This window comes from Lampetra planeri, chromosome 2 (genome assembly GCF_965212315.1).
Source record: "Lampetra planeri chromosome 2, kcLamPlan1.2.h2, whole genome shotgun sequence".
Lineage (NCBI taxonomy): Eukaryota > Metazoa > Chordata > Hyperoartia > Petromyzontiformes > Petromyzontidae > Lampetra > Lampetra planeri.
The window spans coordinates 23,947,390-23,966,623 of NC_136108.1; the positions used below are offsets into that span (position 1 = coordinate 23,947,390).

The 19,234-nt window shown below is 47.3% G+C and overlaps 1 protein-coding gene across 4 annotated transcripts in view; it reads right to left on the reverse strand.

Moving 5' to 3' along the window:
- Positions 1 to 3,287: 3,287 nt before the first annotated feature.
- Positions 3,288 to 19,234, reverse strand: part of LOC144730309 (uncharacterized) — a 50,418-nt gene continuing 34,471 nt past the window's right edge. For 3 of the 4 annotated variants that reach the window (XM_078611020.1, XM_078611039.1, XM_078611031.1), the window contains 3 exons: positions 7,931 to 8,223; positions 6,374 to 6,651; positions 3,288 to 5,622 (listed from right to left, as the gene is read on the reverse strand). In XM_078611020.1, coding sequence (XP_078467146.1) covers positions 5,263 to 5,622; positions 6,374 to 6,651; positions 7,931 to 8,223 — 931 coding nt within the window. In that variant the 3' untranslated portion in view covers positions 3,288 to 5,262. The remainder of the gene's footprint in view (positions 5,623 to 6,373; positions 6,652 to 7,930; positions 8,224 to 19,234) is intronic. The other variant, XM_078611049.1, reaches the window with a different exon arrangement.

Consider the following 19,234-nt stretch of genomic DNA (forward strand, 5'->3'; position numbering starts at 1 on the left):
GAGGACATCCTTTTGTTAAAAAAACCCTTTGATAAATACAAAACCAGGCCACGAAATATATAATAATATTGTTAACAAAGGAAACAACATTGACGAACCATGTTAGATAAACAATTACCAACTTAGCCATGAAGAGTAAGCAAACAGTATCTATCCTTACTCCAATTGATAACCAGACTACAGGCACCAGAATCGCGACCCATCATTGTTAATTAAATACTGACATGATTTACCTTTAAAGAATTTCTACACGGCCGGGCCGAAGCATCGAAGAATAATTATGACATCTATTTCGCTCCAAAACAAAGATCCCTAGCCGGGATATCAGATTAAATAATCACAAGAAGTCAAATAATAAGTACGGAATTAAGTGAAAGAGGAATCAAGGGCGGAGAAGGCTCTCGGGATTAGCCAAACGGAACACCCCATGGGAAGCGAGCAACACGACCGTCTTTGTCTTTCCGAGAGGATCTCCACACGCAGGCACAAAAGCGAGGAAATGACACCAATAAAACTCCCGGGCAATGGCTCAAAGGAAATTAACACGCTCTCGGAAATAAATAAATAAGCGCATGCGCCGGGTGCTTCCACCGTGGAAACAACCGTCTTTGTCTTCCCACAACACGGACAGCAAAAATTGCACACGCGAGGAAATAACATTTCCATGAGAGATCGGGTCACGATGAAACATCGGGAACACGGTTTCGGCATAACTGGGGCATAATGGAAATAAGTCGCATTTCAACTTCCAAACCAAAACTTAAGCTGTGTGAGACAAAAGATCCCGAGCAAGGGAGGGAATAATTAAGCTCGCTTAACGCGTAGGTTTTCGCGACAAATATTATTCAGTAACAAAAACATGGATTCGAATATTTCTTTTATATATATATATAACTCGACGCGAATCATCGGTCTGGCTAATGGATAACTTCGGTGGCGCCGTCACGAGGCCCCCACCCCCCCCCCTTTCCAGAACGACACACAGCTGTGTCTTCAAAGCTAATAAACACACGGACAAACACGCACGCGAAACACACGGACGGACACGCACACGACACACACACACACGGATGCAGATGGTCCCACCCACAGGAAAGTTTTATGACAGACTTTGAACAACTCGGGAAACTGAGTGGATTTTCTCAATATAAGCCGGAAAAAAAATCCATTCAAGTGAGATCATCCGGGCCACGGGCCCCACCACAGATCATCCGGGCCACGGGCCCCACCACAGATCGCCAGGGCTCTGAGCCCCATCTCGTCGCCAGGGCTTCGACTCCACCACAGATCGTCAAGAAGTTTTTCGTCATCCAGAATGACGAGGTTCGCGGGTTAGCGACGTGCCACTACAAGCCGAGGTCTGCACCAACTGAGAAGAATCGCTACCCTGAGTCGCCGAGCTGCGAGTGAAGCCAACAAAGACGCCAACGTCCACCCTGCCACGAACGAAGCATCGCTCCTCGTCAGAGTGACGACCAGCGAACAACCCGCAGGAAAGGCGGAGATCGCCAAGCGAGCGCCACCGAGCGCCACCGTGCGCCACCGTGCGCCACCGTGCGCCACCGTGCGCCACCGTGCGCCACCGTGCGCCACCGTGCGCCACCGAGCGCCACCGAGCGCCACCGAGCGCCACCGAGCGCCACCGAGCGCCACCGAGCGACAACGAGCGACAACGAGCGACACCCAGATCGACCAGCATCAACCAAAACCGACTCGTCATCCCGCCGTGGAAAAAGAGAGTCAAAGTCTTCTGAACGAGCGCCGCCGCTCACCTCACAGCGGAGAAAGTCTCGGCTGCAGCTCGCACGGACAGAGGTCGTATTGCTCCCCACATCCAGACTCAAGGAAACACAGAGAAAATCTTGTCAAACCGGTTTCTTTGTCAGAGCCTCGCCGAAGAATTAATTAAAACAGAGCCAGATTCGCTCTCCCACACACGCGCCCTCACCCACCATTATATCAAACATTCCGTTAAAAGGATTTTATACTTGCCGATGAATCTATTGACATATACTTTCGCCTCTGGAATACAATAAGTGCTTTTTATTACCGCAAAATGAAGTGTGTCATGCTTGTTTCAAACTCGGCCAGTCACCGATTGTGATCGATACAAAAACGAACTAATGAGATGCCTGGTTGTTAGGAGGGTTTTAGCCATTCAGTTCGTTAAATGCACAATATCGCAAATGCATAAGAGTTTTGAGTTATTCAATTTAGTAAATGCATAGTCTCGCAAATGAAGAAGTAAAATTTTAGTCATTCATATTAGTTCATTGAATAATCTTGCTCATGAATTATTGACGCATGTTTGACCTGCATGATAGAATGTCACATGCTTGTTAGAATAAAATTGGTATCACAAAAGCATATCGAGTGTTCCTTCCAAGTCCTTGCAAAACTATCTTATTCTTGATAACTGTATCCTGCGATGAGATATGAAAATGGAGACCTAAAATATCATAACACACACTAAGATAATCGGTAAACGTTTAATCGATGATAATCGTATTATCCTGATTGATATAACAATGGATAAACGAAGCTAAGCCTAATTATCATAACTGCCCACAGTAACATAATCGCAAGCATCCGCATAAATTACTACGATTATCTCCGTGAGTATCATGATTTATGCATATAATTACATGCATTATCATAATTTATGCATACAATTACTCACACCATCATAATTTATGCATAGTAACTCACACATTAACATAATTAATGCGATTTGCGCATTTTTTGGAAAATTATTAATTTTTATTATTTTCATCAAAATTTCATAACCCGACACATACAACAAAGTCCTGGTGAATGGGATGGCGACCGTTTTCCTCGATTCGCAGGACTTCCCGGAGGGTTGCATGGGTGGGGGAGATTTGTCCAGCACGGGCATTAAAGTGTTGTCGACTTGAGGGTTGCAGTGATACACGCATTGCAGTGTCCAGTTGGACATCAAAATGTCGAGTCTGACTTCTGGTCCATACTGATGCACAGTACTCGGCTACACAGTACACAAGGGCCACCGTTGATGTCCGTATCACTGGTGCTGATGCTCCAAGCTTGTGCTTTAGTTTGCCGATACGTAGCGTTACGTTTGTTGCTTTCAGATTCAGAATTTTTATTGGAGTGAGAATATTTATTGTAGAGGAGGAATCCGATGAGCTATGATGCTCTCCTTCACAGAAGTCCAATATGGACACGGGGTCTGAAAGTTACAACAACAAACACAATACACAAACACGATAGGAGTGTAAACTAAAGAAAAGGTAAGAAAGCCACTAAAATATATATAAAGTATTTATACTTTATTCAGAAGTACAATTTCATAAGTACATACATTCCTGCCGATTTGTGCAGTCCCTCGATTACATTGCTGATCGCGTCAAGGAGCATAAACCATCATCACGCAAACGCCGGTCATCCTCGCAGAAGTGGCTTTTGGGTGGCCATCGAACAAAGACGGTCACCGCATCTCGTGATTATGGATGCCCTGCTGCGGCCGTCTGGAACGCTCTCCCTTTTGATATTAGGAAGCCACTGGAGCTATACACTTTTAAATAATCTATATTTGAAAGTAATTTCTATGGAACTGCTGTTTGTGTTTAGTATGTTGTCCTTCCCCCGCACCTCCGATCAGGGCAGTGCAAAATAGATCAAATGGTAAGCAAGTTACTAAATATAAATAGTAAATGAACTATATTAGTCCAATTTATCAAACTTAGGCAAGGCAGCAACAACAACAAAAACGTTCCAGACCACACCAAGACAACGCCAGACAGGAGTAATCCCTCAATAAAATGGCACAGTAACTTTGAACTATCGATATTACAGGTAAGGATAAAAGTTACAAATTACATTTGCAAATGTGGCTGTGTCCAGCACCAGTCTTCTGCTTCAAGATATTGTTTGAAGGTAAATTTACGATATTAAGGGAGGTTACATTGTACTTTAAAATTGAACTATTGATACACGGGTCAGGTTCAAAGTTACAAATCACATTTGCAAACCCATAATAAAGGTTTTTTTGGGGGTTAGATTACATAAATATAAATGTGTCTTTAAACCCGATACCACCCGACACAGCCAATTAGTAAGGTTAATGACATAAACAAAACGTTCTTATTAGTGACGACAGCACACTGGTGCGTTGGAGAGTAAATCCACAACATTTACAATTCGAGGACCATGACATTTATCCGGTGATTACAACAACCAGCCTCATCAGGCGATTAGCCAGGATTGTTAATAATTATTCCTGTTTCGGTCTCAATAGAACAACTTTGATGCCATCACTGAGCCTATCGGGTGATTATATTGGTGTAAACGACAGTGTTCGATTAATTATTTAACCGAGGCTGATGTAATCGTAACAATAGACCACGCGTTTAAAACGTACACGTCAACAAGGGTGGAAATCGTGCAAGCTCGTAGGCAGTTGAGGTGCTGGCGAGAGCTGGGATCCCCAGTGAAAAGGCAACAGTGACCTCATCTCAGTTGAGATGTGCAGGACAACGTAACTCGAATACCAGAACATCGGCTTCCTAAAACCCTCCTTTTACGATGAACTCAAAGAAGGACAACGCGTATTCCTGGTGGCCAAAAACTGCGCTACAAATACGTCCTTAAAATAACAGCTCAAGACAGCCAAATATGAATGTGGACACGTGGGAGAAAATGTCAGAGCCAATTGTAAGCAGTTCAGAAGTGGCTGTAAGCCGATTAGGTTAAAGAGGGTTGAGGATAAAAGGGAAATGTAATTTTTTCAGCATCAACACCAGCAGTGGCACAACACAGATCCAATTCAGTGGACGAGCAACAACTCTTGCCCACAGTGCGGCGATGCTTCTGCTCAAGGTCTGGGCTCTCATCTCGCCTGCTCGCAATTCTGCTGCTCGCTGTTCTCCGCAGTCATAATCGCTCACAGTGGACAGCTGAAGAAGGTCGTAGTAGTCCAGAGACGGTCATAGTTATTGGTAGATTCAAATCAAGATTGGTAGATGCTGTTGCCTCCACAGTTATTTAATAAAGACTGATACTCTTTTTTTAGACTGGAGGAATCCGATGAGCTATGAAGCTCTTTTTCACAGATGTCCAGTCATCACAGGTGTCCAGTATTCACATTCATGTACGTATCGTTTCGAGACCATCCTGAGTGTTATGATCTGCTTAAACTACGTAATGGGTACCAAAGAAGAATAAACAGACTACACACACGCTCTCATGCGACACGTCCCGTCCACGTTCTGACCCCATTACTCCTCATAATGTCCCTGCCTCCCTCCCTCCTTCCCCTTCTCCTCCACCGCCCACTCCTTCTCCTCTTCCTCCCAGTCCTCCTGCTCCTGCCGCTCCGATCCTTTTGCGCCAGCCCCTTCGCAGCTCCCGGGACCGCACTCCGTGCACGACGGGAGACAGCGCCCGCGGGAGGACGAAGCAGAAGAGGAAGACGAGAGCCCGGTAGCGCAGACGCCACTCCTGCACGGCCACCGTGCCATCGATGATTCCGTGCATGTAGGGGTAGTAGAGAGCGCTCAGGTACAGCGTGAGCTGCACCGCATGGATGCCTATTGTGTTGCGTGCGCGGTTCGGGTTCTTGCTGTCCTCGGAGGCGTCTTGAGACTTTTGGGATTTTGGCGAAGGGGCGGTCGGGGGGGTGGGAGAGGGAGGGGGGAGATCGAGTAAAATATCAGTGTCGATAAACCCGCCACCACCACCACCCGACACAACCAATGAAACGAAACTAAAAATAAACAATTTCTTCTTGTTTTACTAGGTAAGACCCATTGAGCTACGTAGCTATTTTTAAAATGTGTCGTTAAACCCGCCACCACCACCCGACACATCTAATTAAATTAGACTAAAACTAAAAGCGAAAATGTTTTTACTTTACCAGGTAAAGCCACCTGAGCTGTGTAGCTCTATTAAAATGTGTCATTAAGCCATCAATTTAAAAATAAAAAAGAGCCCAGAACAGAGCCCAGTAGAGAGCACAAACCGCGACGCAGAGGGGCTACAGAAACTCTGCGGACATCTGTCCAGAACTCTGTGCTCCTGGGTTTAGTGGGGGGGGGGGGGGAGACTGGGCTATTTTTTGTACTATTTGCATTTCACCAGGTAAGGCCCACTGAGCTACACAGCTCTTTTACAGAATTGATCCGGCCACAAAAGATAGCCCAGTGAAGTGGCTTACCACACAGACATTTATAGCAGCCAAACATTCTAAACCCATGTTTCTAAATGTGGAGGGGAAAACCAGAAGACCCTGAGAAAAATCCACGTGATCACAGGGAAAGAGACACGCAAACTCCAAATGTACAGCACATCTCGCTACCGTGGCACAAAAGCGACCACACGATGGATGATCGATCACCTCCAACGGAGTGCCTTGCTTGCCTCCAGCTCCCTTGTTGCCCGGCAGAGGTGCCTCTCCGGAGCCGAGATTTATGTTCTTGGACTTTTGTTGGAATCCGCCGATCGTCTTCCTCATCCTCCCTCGCTGCGAGACCCTCTGGCACTCCTTTGACACGAGCACGTAGCTCCCGATCACGCAGAGGTAGGCCAGCACCAGCACCAACACGGCTGGCACCTGCCTCAGCATGTTCAGAGCCAGCTCGATGGATGCCATCTGGGCCGCGCTGCTCAGTAGAGCTGGGGGTTAGGGATCGCAGATCATTGCTGTGTGTGTAGGTTTTTGTTTGAACGGGAGTCCAACAGTCACAATGGTCAAAAATCTATACACGACTATACACTACACTAATGTAGGACTTGAAATATGACACGCCACGCGTTCTGTTGCTATGCAAGCGAGCAGTGTACAGTGGGGGGTATCTGAGGACGGGGTTGTTGTTGTCGGGGCGTGAGGGAGACGTCGTTAAGAGGTGCGACAGGTGTTAGGGGTAACCGAGGACACAGGCCGGTGATTGGTTAGGAGGGTAAGTAGCTAATGACCGGCGCCGCTCTGGCGGGAATAACAAGGTCACCTGAGTCTGGGGGCCTGGGGGCGAGTAGCAAAGCGGGGGGGGGGGTGAGATAATTGATTGGGACTGATTGGTGCGGGGATAAAAGGCACAGCGTAACGGAGAGACGGGAGTCTTGGTTGGAGTTAGAGTGATTGGTGCCCAGGGAAGAGAGGAGCAGCAGTGAGTAGAGATAGACACGATAAGGGTAATAGTGGATAGAGAGAACACAGAGTACGGTAGCAGTGGATAGAGAGAACACAGAGTACGGTAACAGTGGATAGAGAGAACACAGGGTACGGTAGCAGTGGTAGCAGTGCATCGGAGGAGTACAGAGTAGGGTAGCAGCGGAGTAACGGACCTTGGGAGAGAAGGAGAGAGAGCGAGCGGAATCGCGGAGCGGAACGAGCGAACGGAGAGACTGAGAGTGTCGTTGATGGCGGATGGTGCAACGGAGCGAACGGGGAGACACGGAGCGATGATGCGGAGGAGGTGTGAACTCTAAAGTGTGAATAAACAGAACGAGAAAGACAGCCGGAGTACGAGTCCTACACTAATACTACTAAACACTATACCCTACACTACTATACACTTTACACTACGAAACACTATACTGCACACTACACTTTTGGATAGCCATCGAACAAAGACGGTCATTGCATCGCCCACTTTCATATGCGCTTCTGCAGCCACGTAGAACGCTCTTCATTCCGCTATTAGAAAGCTACTGGAGATATACACTTTTAAATCATCATGTTGAGTGTATGGCCTGCGTTGAGTCTACGGGCTGTGCTCAGTCTACGGGCAGTGTTGAGTTTGTGGGCAGTATTCAGTCTATAGGCAGTGTTGAATCTATGAGCAGTATTGAGTCTACGGTGCAGTGCCGAGTCTATGGTGCAGTATAAATACAAATTCTGACGCGAGTAGGGGCGGTGTGCCCGATGGTCTGACGGGTTTCAGTCGCACTTCACCTGGTGCTCCCGTGGCCGCTTGGAGGCTGCTGTTGGCGGCGACCGAGGAGCCGGGGCCGGAGGCGGCACTGCCACCCCCCTGAATGCTGTTAGAGAAGACGGTAGATAGCAGTAGTGTGGAGCCTTGGCTGGCGCTGCTCAAGATCTCAAGCGCGAGCCGAGTCAGCGCCGGAGCGGCTCCCAGCGCCAGGGTGGTGGCGAGGCAGCCATAGGCCGAGCGGAGGTTGCAGAGGCGCGCGTGGCGGAGGGGAAGGCACACGGCGATGTACAGCTCCATGGACATCGCTGCGATGCTGCTCAGGAAGGGAGCGGGATTCGGCTGGAGTTAGTCTATCGGTATCTGTGTGAGTCTATGGGTCTCTGTGTGAGTCTGTGAGTCTCTGTGTGAGTCTATGTCTCCGTCTCTGTAAAAGTCTATGGGTCTCTATGCGAGTCTATGGGTTTCTGTGTGAGTATATGGGTCTCACTGAGTCTGGGCATCTTCAAGTCTATGGGTCTTTGTGTGAGTATATGGATCACTGTGAGTCTATATGTCTCTGTCTCTCTACGAGCCTATGGGTCTCTGTGATTATATTAATCTATGGGTCTCTGTGTAAGTCTCAGTGTCTCTGTGCGAGTCTATGGGTCTCTGAGCGAGTCTGTAGGTCTCTGAGCGAGTCTATGTGTCTCTTTTATCTGAGTGAGTCTATGGGTCTCTTTGTCAGTCTATATGTATCTGTGTGAGTCTGTGTCTCTGTGGATCTATGTTGTGAGTCTCTGGGTCTCTGTGTGAGTCTCTGTGTCTCTGTGGATCTATGTTGTGAGTCTCTGGGTCTCTGTGTGAGTCTCTGTGTCTCTGTGGATCTATGTTGCGAGTCTATGGGTCTCTGTGTGAGTCTCTGTGTCTCTGTGGATCTATGTTGCGAGTCTATGGGTCTCTGTGCGAGTCTCTGTGTCTCTGTGGATCTATGTTGCGAGTCTATGGGTCTCTGTGTGAGTCTCTGTGTCTCTAGGTTGCGAGTCTCTGGGTCTCTGTGTGAGTCTCTGTGTCTCTGTGGATCTCTTTGAGTCTCTGTGTGAGTCTCTGTGTCTCTGTGGATCTATGTTGTGAGTCTCTGGGTCTCTGTGTGAGTCTCTGTGTCTCTGTGGATCTATGTTGCGAGTCTATGGGTCTCTGTGTGAGTCTCTGTGTCTCTGTGGATCTATGTTGCGAGTCCATGGGTCTCTTTGTCTCTGTGGATCTATGTTGCAAGTCTATGGGTCTCTGTGTGAGTCTCTGTGTCTCTTATGTTGCGAGTCTATGGGTCTCTGTGTGAGTCTCCGTGTCTCTGTGGATCTATGTTGCGAGTCTATGGGTCTCTGTGTTGTATCCTAGCCTTCTTCCATCATTGATATATAATGAATGAAAACACACCAAAGCGCAGCAAACTGCAAAACACCAGGTGTTGTTAAGTAATGAACTGAAGGAGGGCTAGGATGGCAGAATTTGCAACCTTGCTTCAAGGAAAGATAAGGCCTGATAAACGGGCACATGTCACCCGTGCAGGCGGCAGAGACAGTGGGAGAGTCAGCCAGACATAGTTAAGGCAAAAAGCCCAACCATCCTGCATGGTTTTAAAGTAACGTCAAAATTAAATTATCGATCCTCGCGCTCGCTCAAATTGGAGACCAGGCTGCGAGCTACATCAATGAACCATTGCCATTTGCTAATCCAATACTGAATGATAATATTACTGAAGTCAAAACGAATTCTATGACCTCAACACATGGGCGAATAATAGGGCAGTGTCAACTCGAAGGCAATGGAAGGAAGCAGAGGCGCCTTTGTCTAAATCACAACCACAGAAAGCCAGGAATCATCACTGATTGTGTGTTTAGGGATTCCGAGCTAATTGGAACACGTGCACACAGGGAGGAGAAATACGCCTTGTTCTCCTGCAGCTGAGGGAGCAAGGATAAACCCAAAAAGGCCAAGGAATTAAATTATTAAATAAGTGGGTCAGCTCAAGGCTGGGTGCACAGGGGAGGGAGCTGATTTAAACAACCCTGCACGTCTGAACGTGAGGGGGCCTTTGTCCTGAAATTAATAACACTCCCAGAGCAGAAGGTTGGATGACCACAGTGAGACGAGAATAAGGGTATTGTGCATCTCTCAAGGATGCAGGCTCAGCTGAACAGCGAGGCTGCGGGGGTCACCAGAAGTTCGTGTTCGCCTAGTTAAGACAAAAAGCTCAATTATTCTGTATTGCTATTAAAGTCACGTTAAAGTCGGAATTTAACAACAGGGTAGGCTAAAGTTATTGATATGAAATGTTATTTCCATACTTTAATACTTTATATACAACTCGACCCGAAGCATAACGGGATGAATCACCACCAGGTCGAATATAAAATACATAATAAAAGAGCGATGTTAAACCCAGGGTCGGAGAGAAAGGGAGATCCCGGCCGTCTTTGTATCCCCGCAGCGCGGGATAGGAGTGTGTATACGCTCGGGGAAACACCTCCACTTGAGTCAAGCACCACGATGGGAAATGACAGACCTTAGGTTACATACAGAATCATAACTGTGAAATGGTAAGGGACAAATGTTAAAACTTTTACCCATTTCTTTGTGCGTCAGTGAGGGTCGGAGCGAGTGTGCCCCTCCCTCCAGGTGGTGCAACACGGACAAAGATGCCTATGAGACGATTTGTAACGTCTGTGTTTTGGTTCATGAAGAAGGCCAACAAGAGATAATATCGCACCCAGACAGAGAGACGACCTCGAGGCAATTTGTAACACCTGATTGTTTGCTCGTGGATTTTATGGAGGGAATATGACAACGGAATATACCGTGGGTGATGCACACAAGGACATACGGACGTACGGACACACACATGGACACACCTACCTACGGACAGATCCTGACACAGTAAATCGAAAGAAACCCCGCCTTGTGGGCAGGGTCTAAAGGGATTTTTCGGCATAAAAGAAAGGACCCTGAGCATTGGAAATCAGTTCGACCGGGAGGGTCGGCTCCGGAGTTCGACCGGGAGGGTCGGCTCAGGAGCTCGACCGGGAGGGTCGACTCAGGAGCGAGCGGCGACCAGCGGGTCGGCTCGACTCATCACCAGTTCGACCGGGAGGGTCAACTCAGGAGCGAGCTGCGACCAGCGGGTCGGCTCGACTCTTCAGCTCGTCTGGGACTCAGCCGAGTTCGATCGGCACACCGGAGCCGGCTCTCGGGGCTCGACTCAAGCGGCTCCCCATCTCCTCTGCAGGCGGGCAAGACCCGCTTGACAGCTCAACTCGGCCTGCGTGGGTCAACCTCTGCCGCGTCGGAGGTCTCTGCAGCTGACGGTCGCGGTTTGGCGACGAGGCTTCGTGCTCACCCTTGGTCGACGACCCAACACTGCACGCTGCAAGCGAGCTGTGGGCGCCACCTACTGACCGGGTTCCGAGCTGCGACAGCGTATCGACGGGCATCCACCAGTTCACCACGGTGACAGGGGAGCGACTGATACGTATGACGCGCACCGCCCCCTCACCACACGACCACCAGGCGTCTGTTTGACATAAAGAACCGACTCCGAACACTGACTATTCAAGACAACTCTTACCACTCAAAAACACTCGAACCCATAAGCCATCCGTGGCTGTGAAGGCATCAACGAGACCGAGTGATGGCCATCCGTCGTTTATAAGAGTGTTCGTAATTTTTATCTTTAATATTTAGTGGGCTGTACTCTTAATCACATAAATTCCCAACAGATCCATCAATACGAATTGATTCTTGGCACCTCCTTCCGCCGAGCCACGCTCACGTGGGGAGTGGTGGCCCACCAGATCCTTATCAGGTGATCTGGTCCCCAATTAGTAAACTTGGTACAAGATAACGATCTTCGGGAAAGGAGCACCGTCGCAGGCCCTTACTCCGAGCCATTCTGTTGTCAGATAACCTGCCGATGTATCTGTTGAGATTGGTGCCTTTAAGAATAATAACTGTTTTTGATTGTGTTTTTTTATCGCCGTATAATCTTTCAAGTATCTTTCAGTCATAATCGCTGCACGTACTCGCATCCTCTACAGAATATTAAACTGTCCCGTGACCCAAGGTGCTAACAACGTGATAAGGGTTGCATATGATCAATAAGGAGTGCGGTACTGCGTGAACAATATTGAGTAATCATTCATTAACGTTAAGGTTTTTCTTAGCATAGTATTTGCATGTTTTAACGACTCTCTCTCACTAACAACCATCGCGTTATGCGGGATACATGTGCCGTTGTCAAAGTGAAATCAGACAATCATTGATGATACTGTATTGATGCCGTGTTGACGTTCTGGGATTGAGAGTTCGCATACTATATCATAGTTGAGGTTGAATTAGTAATACATTGATTAATACAGAAGTGGTTGTGTGATTCTTTCCTGAAATCTATGCATAAGATCTGCTTCTGCGTTGAGATCTGAACTTGGTGACCTTAATAAACACACTAATACATACTCAGTAAATGTTAAAGCGATAACGGGGTGAACCGGGGACCTAAAATATAAGCGAGAATGAGACGAACCTAGACAACGATGCCGAGTTAATCTAAGTTAATCTTGCATACTTACACCACACCTGCATAACTACATACGATTAATTGCCTTATTCCGATCGATAACCCACCCTCGTCACCGAGGCGGGGTCTGGTTATCATAACGACTGGCATTATCATAATTACACCCACTCGCATAATTACTACGATTACCTCTCGAATTGGCATAATTAAATGTGCATAATTACATAAATTAACATATTTCCGGATAATTACACATTTGGCCAAATTTCATTTGATTATTATTATTTTCACTGAATATTCATAACCCACATATACAACATAATAATTTCACCCACGCACGCATACAACATAACAAATTTTTATACCCAACATATACAACATAATGGGGGCGTCGCCCGGGATTTCTCGCAGACAGTTTATGCATGAATTCAGGAACGAATCACTGTTGTGTTAATCAAAGTGTTGTGAACTAACGTTGCCTTGTGATTGTAAACGGGGGTTTACAAACAAAACGCGCTCTGAAGGGAAATACCAGAGTAGCAGAGTATAACAAAGACAGCTGGGCTGAGATTATTTGCTCGAGTTGAACTGACGCATCCTGTGATACAATTGTTTATATGTGCTCTGAAGGGGAATTCTAGAGTAACTCACGCCGCACATGAGATGTTAGAATTAAGATACACTCTTAAGTCTATTAACCACACTACGTAATAGAGATGGCACAGGATCCACACCATTCTGAGTTTGACACATCAACGCATAACACTGATACAGAGTGGACCTCTGAGGAGGAGATGGAATCTATGGAAAAACAATATCGGGAATTTGTGTTAAAACGTACTGGACGGACTGCTAGCCAGCAGACGGAGCAGAGAGATATATGGGAGGGGTGCCATACAGAAGATGTTAAGGCCCATAGAAGGAAACTACTTAAGGACGTGATGAAATGTGGCAAAGCCAAACGTGACGTAAAAATTGCAGAAATAGCGAGGGTAGACTCGTATCTCCTCGCACAGACAGACAGAGAAAGATTATGGAATGAGGAAAAATTTGAAAGGGAAAGACAAGAGAAACTGTCCTTAATGGAGCAGATAGAGCGTCTGCACGCCCTCGTGAGAGAGAAAGAATCCGCACTAAATGCACCAGTGAAACACCCAGACGTTGATACACAGAACACATACGGGAGTAACAATTTACCACACTCCGAGCCACGTGGACGTAGCCCAGGGCCAGATCCCACAATGAGTATGGCTACTGTGCAAAGCAATTTTGATAAGGTAACACCCTCGCAAATCGAGGAGAGAGAAGAGGAAATAATAATACAAACGGGAAAACATGAGGCCGACCACCCCAACGTTAGAGAGAGACAAATAATGAACCCTAAGTCATCAGGATACACTGTAATGAGAGGGCGGAAAAGGGCGGAGCTGATGCAAGACGGGAAACATGACATAAACAGCACACCAGGCAGACGCACGCTACGCAAGTATGACCGACATGATACAGATGACAGAGACAGCTCACCAGAGAAACGCACCTCGCACAAACACGACCAACACGACACGGGTAACAGGAGCTCACCAGAGAGACGCACATCACACAAGCATGAGCCATGGGATAAGCAGAAATCACCGAGCCAAGTTGACCCACGTTACAGGTGCAAAAGGCACTACAAAAGTTATGTTAAGCAGAGCCACCGTGATGGTGACGGCTCATCTGACACTGACTCCTCTGACGATGACCAACACGACACGGGTAACAGAGAGAGCTCACCAGAGGAACACACCTCACGCAAACATGACCGACATGATGCAGATGACAGACACAGCTCACCAGAGAGACGCACCTCACGTAAACATTATCAACACGACAGGGGTAACAGAGAGAGCTCACCAGAGGAACACACCTCACGCAAACATGACCGACATGATGCAGATGACAGACACAGCTCACCAGAGAGACGCACCTCACGTAAACATTATCAACACGACATGGGTAACAGAGAGAGCTCACCAGAGGGACGCATGACCCGTAAAAATCACCCACGCAAAACCACCCGCACCACAGATGACAGAGACAGGAATCCCGATAACCATGAAGCACGAGACAAACATAAATACAACACCTCACCTAGCAGGCACCACACACGTAGTTGGCAGCATGAAGGTCAAGGACAAAAACACTCACCACATAGACACCGCTCAAGGAGATCACGCACACCAACCCACAAGCACGAATCACAAGACCCACGTAAGGGAAACAAGAGACACAAGCAACGGGACAGATACGAATCCTCAGGACAGGTGGAAAGAGCCAACAGGACCATCGTGAGCCTCCTAAAGAAATATGTGTCTACCACGGGCCGCGACTGGGATACGAAACTACCCCTAGTCTTGATGGCCATGCGAGCCACACCCAACCGAGCTACAGGCAGGACACCCTTCGAGATCATGACAGGGAGGCTAATGACCCTCCCAGTACACCTGTTATATGTCCCAGCGGAGGACGAGACCCCGACGGCAATGACGCCAACTGAATACCTGACGGGACTCAATAGTCACCTACAGAGCACATTCGCTATGGTCAGGGACCAGTTGCAAGTAGAGGCTCAGGGGAGCAAAGCATACTATGACCAAAAAGCCAGCCACGCAGAATACCAGCTAGGAGACCAGGTGTGGTACCTCAATTACGAGAAAAGAAAACAGAAGTGCAGGAAATTCCTGCCTTCCTGGACAGGACCACACGAGGTTGTTGACAAAATGTCCCCAGTCGTATATCAGCTAAAAATCACAAAGACAGGAAGAGAGCAGCAATACAAGTGGGTGCACATCAACCAAATCAAACCGTACCCTGTGCTGGTGGAGCAAGATGAGGAATAAAGGTGGGAAAAGGGGGGGGGGGGGAACTAAACTAATGGGCATATCACACTACAATAATGTGTAACATGTTTTCCAGGAAATGGCAGCCCTCCTGCTGACGCTCCTGCTAACGTACCTTGCCAAGCTAGAAGGGAGCCAAGGCCTGATGATGCCACCCAAGAATAACCGTAGAAACTATCTTTTTAACGATATCTCCTATAACACGTAGTCAATAGAATAATTTCTCCCTCCCTTATCGTTTTACCTTCCTTTAGAATATATTTTTTTTCCTCTCTCTTGTCACATATAACCATGTTAAGTTGTGACACGTACGCGCGCGTTGTAAGGAAATAGCAGCAAAACTTGAGGACAATCGATGGTTCATGATGGAAGAAGGGTATACATATTTTTTTTAAAAATAACCCGTGGCCATTTGACCACTGGTCATTTTTAAAAGGGCGGAATGTTGTATCCTAGCCTTCTTCCATCATTGATATATAATGAATGAAAACACACCAAAGCGCAGCAAACTGCAAAACACCAGGTGTTGTTAAGTAATGAACTGAAGGAGGGCTAGGATGGCAGAATTTGCAACCTTGCTTCAAGGAAAGATAAGGCCTGATAAACGGGCACATGTCACCCGTGCAGGCGGCAGAGACAGTGGGAGAGTCAGCCAGACATAGTTAAGGCAAAAAGCCCAACCATCCTGCATGGTTTTAAAGTAACGTCAAAATTAAATTATCGATCCTCGCGCTCGCTCAAATTGGAGACCAGGCTGCGAGCTACATCAATGAACCATTGCCATTTGCTAATCCAATACTGAATGATAATATTACTGAGGTCAAAACGAATTCTATGACCTCAACACATGGGCGAATAATAGGGCAGTGTCAACTCGAAGGCAATGGAAGGAAGCAGAGGCGCCTTTGTCTAAATCACAACCACAGAAAGCCAGGAATCATCACTGATTGTGTGTTTAGGGATTCCGAGCTAATTGGAACACGTGCACACAGGGAGGAGAAATACGCCTTGTTCTCCTGCAGCTGAGGGAGCAAGGATAAACCCAAAAAGGCCAAGGAATTAAATTATTAAATAAGTGGGTCAGCTCAAGGCTGGGTGCACAGGGGAGGGAGCTGATTTAAACAACCCTGCACGTCTGAACGTGAGGGGGCCTTTGTCCTAAAATTAATAACACTCCCAGAGCAGAAGGTTGGATGACCACAGTGAGACGAGAATAAGGGTATTGTGCATCTCTCAAGGATGCAGGCTCAGCTGAACAGCGAGGCTGCGGGGGTCACCAGAAGTTCGTGTTCGCCTAGTTAAGACAAAAAGCTCAATTATTCTGTATTGCTATTAAAGTCACGTTATAGTCGGAATTTAACAACAGGGTAGGCTAAAGTTATTGATATGAAATGTTATTTCCATACTTTAATACTTTATATACAACTCGACCCGAAGCATAACGGGATGAATCACCACCAGGTCGAATATAAAATACATAATAAAAAAGCGATGTTAAACCCAGGGTCGGAGAGAAAGGGAGATCCCGGCCGTCTTTGTATCCCCGCAGCGCGGGATAGGAGTGTGTATACGCTCGAGGAAACACCTCCACTTGAGTCAAGCACCACGATGGGAAATGACAGACCTTAGGTTACATACAGAATCATAACTGTGAAATGGTAAGGGACAAATGTTAAAACTTTTACCCATTTCTTTGTGCGTCAGTGAGGGTCGGAGGGAGTGTGCCCCTCCCTCCAGGTGGTGCAACACGGACAAAGATGCCTATGAGACGATTTGTAACGTCTGTGTTTTGGTTCATGAAGAAGGCCAACAAAAGATAATATCGCACCCAGACAGAGAGACGACCTCGAGGCAATTTGTAACACCTGATTGTTTGCTCGTGGATTTTATGGAGGGAATATGACAACGGAATATATCGTGGGTGATGCACACAAGGACATACGGACGTACGGACACACACATGGACACACCTACCTACGGACAGATCCTGACACAGTAAATCGAAAGAAACCCCGCCTTGTGGGCAGGGTCTAAAGGGATTTTTCGGCATAAAAGAAAGGACCCTGAGCATTGGAAATCAGTTCGACCGGGAGGGTCGGCTCAGGAGTTCGACCGGGAGGGTCGGCTCAGGAGCTCGACCGGGAGGGTCGACTCAGGAGCGAGCGGCGACCAGCGGGTCGTTCGACTCATCACCAGTTCGACCGGGAGGGTCGACTCAGGAGCGAGCTGCGACCAGCGGGTCGGCTCGACTCTTCAGCTCGTCTGGGACTCAGCCGAGTTCGATCGGCTCACCGGAGCCGGCTCTCGGGGCTCGACTCAAGCGGCTCCCCATCTCCTCTGCAGGCGGGCAAGACCCGCTTGACAGCTCAACTCGGCCTGCGTGGGTCAACCTCTGCCGCGTCGGAGGTCTCTGCAGCTGACGGTCGCGGTTTGGCGACGAGGCTTCGTGCTCACCCTTGGTCGACGACCCAACACTGCACGCTGCAAGCGAGCTGTGGGCGCCACCTACCGACCGGGTTCCGAGCTGCGACAGCGTATCGACGGGCATCCACCAGTTCACCACGGTGACAGGGGAGCGACTGATACGTATGACGCACACCGCCCCCTCACCACACGACCACCAGGCGTCTGTTTGACATAAAGAACCGACTCCGAACACTGACTATTCAAGACAACTCTTACCACTCAAAAACACTCGAACCCATAAGCCATCCGTGGCTGTGAAGGCATCAACGAGACCGAGTGATGGCCATCTGTCGTTTATAAGAGTGTTCTAAATTTTTATCTTTAATATTTAGTGGGCTGTACTCTTAATCGCATAAATTCCCAACAGATCCATCAATACGAATTGATTCTTGGCACCTCCTTCCGCCGAGCCACGCTCACGTGGGGAGTGGTGGCCCACCAGATCCTTATCAGGTGATCTGGTCCCCAATTAGTAAACTTGGTACAAGATAATGATCTTCGGGAAAGGAGCACCGTCGCAGGCCCTTACTCCGAGCCATTCTGTTGTCAGATAACCTGCCGATGTATCTGTTGAGATTGGTGCCTTTAAGAATAATAACTGTTTTTGATTGTGTTTTTTTATAGCCGTATAATCTTTCAAGTATCTTTCAGTCATAATCGCTGCACGTACTCGCATCCTCTACAGAATATTAAACTGTCCCGTGACCCAAGGTGCTAACAACGTGATAAGGGTTGCATATGATCAATAAGGAGTGCGGTACTGCGTGAACAATATTGAGTAATCATTCATTAACGTTAAGGTTTTTCTTAGCATAGTATTTGCATGTTTTAACGACTCTCTCTCACTAACAACCATCGCGTTATGCGGGATACATGTGCCGTTGTCAAAGTGAAATCAGACAATCATTGATGATACTGTATTGATGCCGTGTTGACGTTCCGGGATTGAGAGTTTGCATACTATATCATAGTTGAGGTTGAATTAGTAATAAATTGATTAATACAGAAGTGGTTGTGTGATTCTTTCCTGAAATCTATGCATAAGATCTGCTTCTGCGTTGAGATCTGAACTTGGTGACCTTAATAAACACACTAATACATACTCAGTAAATGTTAAAGCGATAACGGGGTGAACCGGGGACCTAAAATATAAGCGAGAATGAGACGAACCTAGACAACGATGCCGAGTTAATCTAAGTTAATCTTGCATACTTACACCACACCTGCATAACTGCATACGATTAATTGCCTTATTCCGATCGATAACCCACCCTCGTCACCGAGGCGGGGTCTGGTTATCATAACGACTGGCATTATCATAATTACACCCACTCGCATAATTACTACGATTACCTCTCGAATTGGCATAATTAAATGTGCATAATTACATAAATTAACATATTTCCGGATAATAACACATTTGGCCAAAT